Source organism: Oncorhynchus clarkii, chromosome 14 (genome assembly GCF_045791955.1).
Source record: "Oncorhynchus clarkii lewisi isolate Uvic-CL-2024 chromosome 14, UVic_Ocla_1.0, whole genome shotgun sequence".
Lineage (NCBI taxonomy): Eukaryota > Metazoa > Chordata > Actinopteri > Salmoniformes > Salmonidae > Oncorhynchus > Oncorhynchus clarkii.
The window spans coordinates 34179830-34192218 of NC_092160.1; the positions used below are offsets into that span (position 1 = coordinate 34179830).

Genomic DNA, 12389 nt, shown 5'->3' on the forward strand with positions numbered 1-12389 from the left:
AATGTTAGTGATGGCTGTTTAACAGTCTGATAGCCTTGAGATAGAAGCTGTTTTTCAGTCTCTCGGTCCCTGCTTTGATGCACCTGTACTGACCTCACATTCTGGATGATAGCGGGGTGAACAGGCAGTGGCTCGGGTGGTTGTTGTCCTTGATGATCTTTTTGGGCTTCCTGTGACATCGGGTGGTGTAGGTGTCCTGGAGGGCAGGTAGTTTGCCCCCGGTGATGCGTTGTGCAGACCTCACTACCCCCTGGAGAGCATTACAGTTATGTGCGGAGCAGTTGCCGTACCAGGTGGTGATACAGCCCGACAGGATGCTCTCGATTGTGCATCTGTAGAAGTGTGTGAATGTTTTTGGTGACAAGCCAAATTTCTTCAGCTTCCTGAGGTTGAAGACCTTCTTCACCACACTGTCTGTGAGGGTGGACCATTTCAGTTTGTCCGTGATGTGTACGCCGAGGAACTTAAAACTTTCCACCCTCTCCACTTCTGTCCCATCAATGTAGATAGGGGGCTGCTCCCTCTGCTGTTTCCTGAAGTCCACGATCATCTCCTTTGTTTGTTGACATTGAGTGTGAGGTTATTTTCCTGACACCACACTCTGAGGGCCCTCACCTCCCTGTAGGCTGTCATGTGGAATGATCTCCAAAAGTTCTTAAATTTGGTTCAGTTGGTGCCTGTTGAGCAATTCAGGAGGATGTTAGAGTACATTTGTACTAAAGAATGTTTTGGTTTCATTTGATTGTGTTTTTCTTGTCATGTAATTGATGTGTGTACAGAACATTCAGAAAGTATTCAGACCCCTTGACTTTTTCCACATTTTGTTACGTTACAACCTTATTCTAAAATGAATTTTCCCCTCATCAATCTACACACAATACCCCGTAATGACATCACAATACCCCATAATGACATCACAATACCCCATAATGGCATCACAATACCCCATAATGACAAAGAAAAAACATGTTTTTTAGAAAGTGGAAATATCACATTTACAGTATATAAGTATTCAGAGCCTTTACTAATTTCTTGCTCTGGGAATTGTCTTGGTGGTTCCAACCTTCTTATATTTAATATATATATATATATATATATATATATATAGAGAGAGAGAGAGAGAGAGAGAGAGAGACTGAGGAACAGGACCACTCCTGTAGGTGCAGAAACACATATCTAATCATGTATTATCCTGAGGATGTTTATTATGGCTGTTTGGCATTTTTTTATGACTGTTTATTAGTTGAGTCTTCTTCATAATTGCACCTTGCATATTGTTTTGATAAGGCCATTAACTAGTTCTTACCTACTGTTGGGATGAGCATACTTTGGAAGAAACCTAGACTCGTGGTGCTAAACCAACCAGACTGACTCCTATTCTCTCCTCTGGAAGATATGAACTCTGAGGTGAAATACCATAGAGATAATAGTAGCTAGATAGTGCCCTGTCTCTATATGAAATAGTCTCTGCTCAGAACAACCAGACTGACTCCTATTCTCTCCTCTCCTTCTGCAGGTATAAACTCTGAGGTGAAGTATTCTCTACTCGAGGACAACAGCGGCCACTTCTCATTAGAAGAGTTCTCTGGTATCCTGCGCCTGGAGAGGTCGCTGGCCGAAAACACCCGGTCGACCTTTGAACTCAAGGTCAAAGCCACCGACAGGGGGCTTCCCCGACAGCTGTACTCCATCGCCACAGTTACAGTGCATGTTGTCGACCTGAGCAACTACAAGCCGGTATTCTTAAGCCAAGAGTACTCCGCCCAGATCCCAGAATCCACCCTGGTAGGGTCAGAGGTCATCAGCGTCTCTGCCCTCACTAGAGATGACACCGAGACGGAATCCATTGTCTACTCCATCGTCTCCGGCAATGAGGGGGGAAGGTTCTACCTTCACCCAGCATCTGGTAAGGTTCTGCTCCGTCACTTCCAGGAGTTCCATGGGTCAGAAAGGTTCTGTGAGATTCCAAAACATTCCATAATTTTCCATAAAGTTTATTTGAGTTTATTTGGGCAAATTAATATATTTATGAAGCACAATCATTTTGAATCCCACGTCAGTAAGAAAGACCTGGCAGAAGGCAGAGAAGCCCACTTATAAGGTTGATGGAAAGTTAAAGGGTATAGCAAATACCTATTCACCTGGTTATGTTGCTGACTGCAATATATTGCCATTTCTTTAATGTTTTGGCAGAGTTAGAAGGTCTGCTTTCTATTTGATACTCAGAAGTCAGGCATCGGAGCAGTATTGCACAGCGAGGCAGAGAAATGATTGAAAGTACATTGTCAACACTGGTGCACTTTTGATAGATTTTGTAAAGGTCCTGTTGATATACAGTACCAGTCAAAAGTTTTAGAACGACAGTTTTGGACACACCTACTCATTCAAGGGAATAGAATAATAGTGAAGACATCACAACTATGAAATAACACAAATGGAATCATGTAGTAACCAAAAAAGTGTTGAACAAATCCAAAATATATTTAAATACTGAGATCCTTCAAAGTAGCCATCCTTTGCCTTGATGACAACCTTGCACACTCTTGGCATTCTCTCAACCAGCTTCATGAGGTCACCTGCAATGCATTTCAATTAGCAGGTGTGCCTTGTTAAAAGTTAACTTGTGAAATTTCTTTCCTTCTTAATGCGTTTGAGCCAATCAATTGTGTTGTGACAAGGTAGGGGTGGTATACAGAAGATAGCCCTATTTGGTAAAGACCAAGTCCATATTATGGCAAGAACAGCTCAAATAAGCAAAGAGAAATTACAGTCCATCATTACTTTAAGACATGAAGGTCAGTCAATATGGAACATTTCAAGAACTTTGAATGTTTCTTCAAGTGCAGTCACAAAAACAATCAGGCACTATTATGAAACTGGCTCTCATGAGGACCTCCACAGGAAAGGAAGACCCAGAGTTACCTCTGCTGCAGAGGATAAGTTCATTAGAGTTACCAGCCTCAGAAATTGCAGCCCAAATAAATGCTTCACAGAGTTCAAGTAACAGACACATCTCAACTGTTCAGAGGAGACTGTGTGAATCAGGACTTCATGGTCGAATTGCTGCAAAGAAACTAAAGGACACCAATAATAAGAAGAGACTTTCTTAGGCCAAGAAACACGAACAATGGACGTTAGACTGGTGGAAATGTGTCCTTTGGTCTGGAGTCCAAGTTGGAGATTTTTGGTTCCAATCGCCGTGTCTTTGTGAGATGCGGTGTGGGTGAACAGATTATCCCAGCATGTGTATTTCCCACCATGAAGCATGGAGGAGGAGGAGGTGTTATGGTGTGGGGTGTGCTATTATGGTGTGCTATTGACACTGTGTGTGATTTATTTAGAATTCAAGGCACACTTAACCAGCATGGCTACCACAGCATTATGTAGCAATACTCCATCCCAACTGATTTGGGCTTAGTGGGACTATCATTTGTTTTTCAACAGGACAATGACACAACACACCTCCAGGCCGTGTACGGGCTATTTTAGCAAGAAGGAGAGTGATGGAGTGCTGCATCAGACGACTTGGCCTCCACAATCCCCTGACCTCAACCAAATGTAGACGGTTTGAAATGAGTCAGACCACAGAGTAAAGGAAAAGCAGCCAATAAGTGCTCAGCATATGTGGGAACTCCTTCAAGACTGTTGGAAAAGCATTCCAGGTGAAGCTGGTTGAGAGAATGCCAAGAGTGTGCAAAGCTGTCATTAAAAATCTAATTCAGTATATTTTGACGTGTTTAACACTTTTTTGGGTTACTAGATGATTCCGCATGTGTTATTTAATATTTATACAATGTATAAAATAGTTACCAAGTACCTTGAATGAGTAGGTGTTCTAAAAAGTTTGACCGGTAGTGTAAGCTGTACAGCAATCAGCCACTCTGGATAAGTATACATTAGTCAGTAATGTATTATACTGCCTGGTCTTATGGTGGTGCCATGCCTGTGGTGGTGTACCTCGTGACACCACCACAGACGCCTGGAGTTTATTTTCTCCCTGATTTCTCTTGGTGTCCCTTCATTACAAATCCTCCCTGCTTTGATATACCGTAGCAGGGCAGGAGTCTCATAGAGGTTGGTTGGACTGAGCCAAACCAATGTCTGTGTTGGTTGTTAAATCGTTCAATAGCCCAGGCTTGTCGGCAACTTAATCCACTCGTGTGTAGTTCCATCCCAGGAGTAATCATCCCACCACACAGCTGTTCTGTTACCATTGTGTCAAAGCAACAAAGTCGTTTTTTTTAGTTATGTATTACATGTTGTATCAATGGAGACAGACGTGGAAGCTTAATGTTATGTATTACATGCTGTATCAATGGAGACAGACGTGGAAGCTTAATGTTATGTATTATATGTTGTATCAATGGAGACAGACGTGGAAGCTTAATGTTAGGTATTATATGTTGTATAAATGGAGACAGACGTGGAAGCTTAATGTTATGTATTATATGTTGTATCAATGGAGACAGACGTGGAAGCTTAATGTTATGTATTACATGTTGTATCAATGGAGACAGACGTGGAAGCTTAATGTTATGTATTATATGTTGTATCAATGGAGACAGAAGTGGAAGCTTAATGTTATGTATTACATGTTGTATCAATGGAGACAGACGTGGAAGCTTAATGTTATGTATTACATGTTGTATCAATGGAGACAGACGTGGAAGCTTAATGTTATGTATTACATGTTGTATCAATAGAGACAGACGTGGAAGCTTAATATTATGTTTTATATGTTGTATCAATGGAGACAGACGTGGAAGCTTAATGTTATGTATTATATGTTGTATCAATGGAGACAGACGTGGAAGCTTAATGTTATGTATTACATGTTGTATCAATGGAGACAGACGTGGAAGCTTAATGTTATGTATTACATGTTGTATCAATGGAGACAGACGTGGAAGCTTAATGTTATGTATTATATGTTGTATCAATGGAGACAGACGTGGAAGCTTAATGTTATGTATTATATGTTGCATCAATGGAGACAGACGTGGAAGCTTAATGTTATGTATTACATGTTGTATCAATGGAGACAGACGTGGAAGCTTAATGTTATGTTTTATATGTTGTATCAATGGAAACAGACGTGGAAGCTTAATGTTATGTATTATATGTTGTATCAATGGAGACAGACGTGGAAGCTTAATGTTATGTATTATATGTTGTATCAATGGAGACAGACGTGGAAGCTTAATGTTATGTATTATATGTTGTATCAATGGAGACAGACGTGGAAGCTTAATGTTATGTATTACATGTTGTATCAATGGAGACAGACGTGGAAGCTTAATGTTATGTATTATATGTTGTATCAATGGAGACAGAAGTGGAAGCTTAATGTTATGTATTACATGTTGTATCAATGGAGACAGACGTGGAAGCTTAATGTTATGTATTACATGTTGTATCAATGGAGACAGACGTGGAAGCTTAATGTTATGTATTATATGTTGTATCAATGGAGACAGACGTGGAAGCTTAATGTTATGTATTATATGTTGTATCAATGGAGACAGACGTGGAAGCTTAATGTTATGTATTATATGTTGTATCAATGGAGACAGACGTGGAAGCTTAATGTTATGTATTATATGTTGTATCAATGGAGACAGACGTGGAAGCTTAATGTTATGTATTATATGTTGTATCAATGGAGACAGATGTGGAAGCTTAATGTTATGTATTATATGTTGTATCAATGGGGACAGACGTGGAAGCTTAATGTTATGTATTACATGTTGTATCAATGGAGACAGACGTGGAAGCTTAATGTTATGTATTATATGTTGTATCAATGGGGACAGACGTGGAAGCTTAATGTTATGTATTACATGTTGTATCAATGGAGACAGACGTGGAAGCTTAATGTTATGTATTACATGTTGTATCAATGGAGACAGACGTGGAAGCTTAATGTTATGTATTACATGTTGTATCAATGGAGACAGACGTGGAAGCTTAATGTTATGTATTACATGTTGTATCAATGGAGACAGACGTGGAAGCTTAATGTTATGTATTATATGTTGTATCAATGGAGACAGACGTGGAAGCTCAATGTTATGTATTACATGTTGTATCAATGGAGACAGACGTGGAAGCTTAATGTTATGTATTATATGTTGTATCAATGGAGACAGACGTGGAAGCTTAATGTTATGTATTATATGTTGCATCAATGGAGACAGACGTGGAAGCTTAATGTTATGTATTACATGTTGTATCAATGGAGACAGACGTGGAAGCTTAATGTTATGTTTTATATGTTGTATCAATGGAAACAGACGTGGAAGCTTAATGTTATGTATTATATGTTGTATCAATGGAGACAGACGTGGAAGCTTAATGTTATGTATTATATGTTGTATCAATGGAGACAGACGTGGAAGCTTAATGTTATGTATTATATGTTGTATCAATGGAGACAGACGTGGAAGCTTAATGTTATGTATTACATGTTGTATCAATGGAGACAGACGTGGAAGCTTAATGTTATGTATTATATGTTGTATCAATGGAGACAGAAGTGGAAGCTTAATGTTATGTATTACATGTTGTATCAATGGAGACAGACGTGGAAGCTTAATGTTATGTATTACATGTTGTATCAATGGAGACAGACGTGGAAGCTTAATGTTATGTATTATATGTTGTATCAATGGAGACAGACGTGGAAGCTTAATGTTATGTATTATATGTTGTATCAATGGAGACAGACGTGGAAGCTTAATGTTATGTATTATATGTTGTATCAATGGAGACAGACGTGGAAGCTTAATGTTATGTATTATATGTTGTATCAATGGAGACAGACGTGGAAGCTTAATGTTATGTATTATATGTTGTATCAATGGAGACAGATGTGGAAGCTTAATGTTATGTATTATATGTTGTATCAATGGGGACAGACGTGGAAGCTTAATGTTATGTATTACATGTTGTATCAATGGAGACAGACGTGGAAGCTTAATGTTATGTATTATATGTTGTATCAATGGGGACAGACGTGGAAGCTTAATGTTATGTATTACATGTTGTATCAATGGAGACAGACGTGGAAGCTTAATGTTATGTATTACATGTTGTATCAATGGAGACAGACGTGGAAGCTTAATGTTATGTATTACATGTTGTATCAATGGAGACAGACGTGGAAGCTTAATGTTATGTATTACATGTTGTATCAATGGAGACAGACGTGGAAGCTTAATGTTATGTATTATATGTTGTATCAATGGAGACAGACGTGGAAGCTCAATGTTATGTATTACATGTTGTATCAATGGAGACAGACGTGGAAGCTCAATGTTATGTATTACATGTTGTATCAATGGAGACAGACGTGGAAGCTTAATGTTATGTATTACATGTTGTATCAATGGAGACAGACGTGGAAGCTTAATGTTATGTATTACATGTTGTATCAATGGAGACAGACGTGGAAGCTTAATGTTATGTATTATATGTTGTATCAATGGAGACAGACGTGGAAGCTTAATGTTATGTATTACATGTTGTATCAATGGAGACAGACGTGGAAGCTTAATGTTATGTATTATATGTTGTATCAATGGAGACAGACGTGGAAGCTTAATGTTATGTATTATATGTTGTATCAATGGAGACAGACGTGGAAGCTTAATGTTATGTATTACATGTTGTATCAATGGAGACAGACGTGGAAGCTTAATGTTATGTATTACATGTTGTATCAATGGAGACAGACGTGGAAGCTCAATGTTATGTATTACATGTTGTATCAATGGAGACAGACGTGGAAGCTTAATGTTATGTATTACATGTTGTATCAATGGAGACAGACGTGGAAGCTCAATGTTATTTTCTTTGGTCTCAGCTGGTCACATGAAAGAGAGAGTTTACAGGACTGAATGAGTTGAAATTTGTGATTCTCTTTGTTGTCTTTCTTCAGAGCAGAGCCCTGCAGTATAACACAGTACATTGGGTAATTTTCTTTAGTTAGTCAAACTTCAGTTATTTTTCTCTTTTCTCATCGGAACGTCAGCGAAAATCAGGTGGCACTTGCAATTGCATATTTACCAACTCAGTTCCAACATGTTCAGGGTTGAAATCAAACAATTCAGGAAGTAAACTGAAATTCCAATTCAATTATTTTCAATGACCTCTCAATAAACTGATAAAGGAGAAGCTATTTTTGGATATTAAATTCAAATCACTTGCTGAAATAACTGACTTTGATTCGAATTGACCCAAACCCTTGAATACGTTCATGTCTAGATGGGTTACAGCTTTTGTCAAATTGGTGTCAAAAGTACATTTTTTGTTGCGTGTTAGTTTATCCTTAACCCTTTTCCTAACCTTAACTACCTCAACAAACAGACAAGGTGAGGGTCTAGAAGTCTTCAACTACCTCAACGAACAGAGACCTGTACCTGTGTGATATTATTGCACATGTTGAAACCTGGTGGGTATTTTAAAGGAATGCAGGTGGCGGTTATGACTGTTGTTATGTTGTTATCTTGTCTTATGTTAAGGAAGTGTGCAAACCAGACTGGCAGATGCCCCAGGAATCCAGGAACGCTCTCTTTCCTCCATTTACAGGTGTCTGTTTCTGCAGCTGAGAGATAGAGCGATGGAAGAAGTGAGAGAGAAAGAGAGGGGGGAGACAGAGACACAGAGAGTGACAGAGAGGGGGATGAGAAGGAGAGCGGGGAGACAGACACACAGTGAGTGAGAGGGAAAGAGAGGGGGACGAGAAGGAGACAGACACACAGAGAGTGAGAGGGAAAGAGAGGGGGACGAGAAGGAGACAGACACACAGAGAGTGAGAGGGAAAGAGAGGGGGATGAGAAGGAGAGGGGGGAGACAGACACACAGAGAGTGAAAGAGAAAGAGAGGGGGACAAGAAGGAGACAGACAGACAGAGAGTGACAGAGAGGGGGATGAGAAGGAGAGCGGGGAGACAGAGACACAGTGAGTGAGAGGGAAAGAGAGGGGGACGAGAAGGAGACAGACACACAGAGAGTGAGAGGGAAAGAGAGGGGGATGAGAAGGAGAGGGGGAGACAGAGACACAGTGAGTGAGAGGGAAAGAGAGGGGGACGAGAAGGAGACAGACACACAGAGAGTGAGAGGGAAAGAGAGGGGGATGAGAAGGAGAGGGGGGAGACAGACACACAGAGAGTGAGAGGGAAAGAGAGGGGGACGAGAAGGAGACAGACAGACAGAGAGTGAGAGGGAAGGAGAGGGGGATGAGAAGGAGAGCGGGGAGACAGACACACAGAGAGTGAGAGGGAAAGAGAGGGGGATGAGAAGGAGAGGGGGGAGACAGACACACAGAGAGTGAGAGGGAAAGAGAGGGGGATGAGAAGGAGAGGGGGGAGACAGACACACAGAGAGTGAAAGAGAAAGAGAGGGGGACGAGAAGGAGAGGGGGAGACAGAGAGAGAGGGGGTGAGAGAAAGAGAGAGAGAAATAGTGAGAGAGCGAGAGAGTGAGAGGGGGGTGGGAGGGAGTATGAGAGAGAGAAAGAGTGAGAGAAGAAGAGACAGAGAGAGAGGGGGTGAGAGAAAGAGAGAGAAAGAGTGAGAGAAGAAGAGGGGGGGGGGAGTGGGTAGGAGGGAGTTTAACAGAGACAACAATGAAATGACAATTATTAACGTCAGAAAATTCTCTGGTGTTTGTTTTCAAGTCTGTTTGGTATCGGTTGTTTTCACATCAGCCTGTCGGCTGAATACGAGAGCTGTGAGAGGTTTCCACCAGGGTACAGAACACCAATAGATTTATTTTACTTTTATTTAACTAGGCAAGTCAGTTAAGAACAAATTCTTATTTGCGTAAATCCAATGTACTGTGCTGCTGTACTCTGTGGCTCTTCTAACCATAGTAAGGGATGTTCAGATAACGTGAGACAAGCCAAATCACAATCCATACCCAATATTAGGGCAAACACCTTCCTGCTATGGACATCCTTTTACCTAAACTTAATCAATAACATATATTTCTGATGTTGAGGCAGAGCTGTCCTTGGAACAAGATAGAAGGGCCAACTCCAATCTACTCAAGACATGTCCTTATCTCTACATCCTGGTACTGTAGTTAAATTGGGCTGGAGCAGATGTAGATTTTACAATCCCCACTTCTCTACATCCTGGTACTCTTAACAGGTAGAACCCAACACCTGTTTGACTGCATGTATGTTTTGGGGGAAACAGAACAAAGACAATCAGATAGCGTTGACAAAAACATATCAGTGTTTTGTTTTTAACAAAAAGAGCACCGCAAGATGGGATTGAATACGTTGTTGCTGTGGTCATCTTTGGAAAATGCTGTAATTTTCCCTATTTTTTAATGAAGGCTGAGAACATATACTCAAAACCCACGTGTGTCAACCCAGGACTGTGTTAGTGTGTACAAGACCAAGTTAAAACACAGCTGTCAGTTAAATGAATAGAGTTTGTGTTGTGTGTTTTTCAGGTGTTCTGGCTGTGAATGGCTCTTTAGACTTTGAGCGGTGTCGTGAATACTACCTGTCATTGGAGGGGACGAGAGGCAAGTCGACTCTGAGCGACATCACCATGGTGATTATCAACATCACAGATGTCAATGACAACACGCCCGTGTTCGGACAGGGAGACTACAGTGCTGACGTCTCAGAGGACCTGTCGCCTGGCGATGTGGTGATGCAGGTAGCTATCACTCTCAACTGTCAACTTTCAACTGTCAACTGTCACTTTAGAAACCAGTTACTGTAATACACCATTCAATGTGTTCAATGACAAGTCATTTCCCTGAGGGAACTAATCAAGTTGTTTTGAATTTGGCATTTGGACAGACACACATCTAAGTACTTAGAGAACATGGCAGTTTGGTTGAGCTAATGAAGATCAGACTGATATGCTTCCAAGCAGCTCAGTTCAATGATGCTTTCTGTTTCCTCTTCTCAACTCACTCTTATCTCTTCCCTCTTATCTCTTTCCTCTTATCTCTTTCCTCTTCTCACCCCCTTATCTCTTCCCTCTTCCCTGATCTCTTCTCTCTCCCCATTCTCCTGCTTCTCCCCCTTTCCCCTCCTTCCCCCACTCCAAGGTGACAGCCATCGACCTGGATGGGCCGTTGAACAACCTTGTCCAGTATTCCATCTCCAGTGGAGACCCTCATGGGCAGTTCAGCATCGACCCTCGCAGTGGAGAGGTCATAGTCAGGGCTACGCTGGACAGAGAGGAGGTGAGGGGGGTTTAGTTTGGGCTTTTATATGGGGAAGGAATCACTTGGAATAAAGTTTTAAAAAACTGCTCAGAACAGGGTTCCCTGGAGATGCAGTGTTGAAGCCCTTTGCTCTCCAAGGAGCTAAAAGAAAGTCAAGAAAATAGTAGAACCATGATATCCTGTATCTAACTGGTCTCTCTGCCTGTCCCAGATCACTCACTACTCTCTGACAGTCCAAGCAGCCGATGATGGAGACCCTCCTCTGTCTACCGCAGTCCAAGTGATCTTGACCGTGTCCGATGTCAACGACAACCCACCTGCCTTCTCCCAGATGAAACACAACCTGGTCCTTCAGGTACCAACACAGGCCTGCACGCCGCCCCACGCACACGCACACGCACACACACACACACACACACACAGTTTCTCTCCCTCTACACGATCAGCATCCTGACAGCTGGCTGTCCTCAGCTGTCTCTACACACCAGGAGTGGAAGGATCGAGAGCTGAAGAACCAATCAGCCTTGTGCTGTGACTTTTGGCTAATTCATATTCAAGATAATTTATTCATGAATTCATTGAATAATTAATTATCCTATCCAAATGAATCTAATAGGGGCACCACTAAAGGTTTTAACATAGACAGACCCTTGAATGAACTCTATCAGGAGTTAACGTGAACTGTACCATTAATTCTATATCAACAACAGTCTTAATCAACAGTCAATTTACTATGTTCTCATTCTGAAACGTTGTCAAGTTCTGGAATGTCGTCAAGTTCTGGAACCTCGTCAAGTTCTGGAACCTCGTCAAGTTCTGGAACCTCATCAAGTTCTGGAACCTCATCAAGTTCTGGAACCTCAAGAACCCAATGAACTCAATGCCACAAATAATGAATTCAAGGTTTTATTTACTAGACTAAATAATGAGCAGATACAATACAGTTATTGAGACTCCACAGGTGGAATGAACTTCCGTACTCAACTCAGGCAAATACAATGTTATATTCGTAAGACTTTTGAGGATGAGATGGTCTTATCAATTGAAAGAGAAAATATGAGAGGGCTACAACTATACTAAACTATAGAGAGCTTCACCAACCAGGAATAGACAATGGGCTAGGCTATTAGTTATCTCAGTCCAGCGGGTAGGAGTACTTCACAGCCGAAGGACTCTCTCTCTCTCTCTCTCTCT

General features: G+C 41.2%; 1 protein-coding gene across 1 annotated transcript in view; it reads left to right on the forward strand.

The window, feature by feature from the left end:
- LOC139366553 (protocadherin Fat 2-like) overlaps positions 1 to 12389 on the forward strand; it is a 73530-nt gene that overhangs the window by 41904 nt on the left and 19237 nt on the right. Inside the window, exons 17-20 of the mRNA XM_071104173.1 lie at positions 1517 to 1906; positions 10464 to 10675; positions 11076 to 11213; positions 11407 to 11550. Of these exons, the coding sequence (XP_070960274.1) occupies positions 1517 to 1906; positions 10464 to 10675; positions 11076 to 11213; positions 11407 to 11550 (884 nt within the window). The remainder of the gene's footprint in view (positions 1 to 1516; positions 1907 to 10463; positions 10676 to 11075; positions 11214 to 11406; positions 11551 to 12389) is intronic.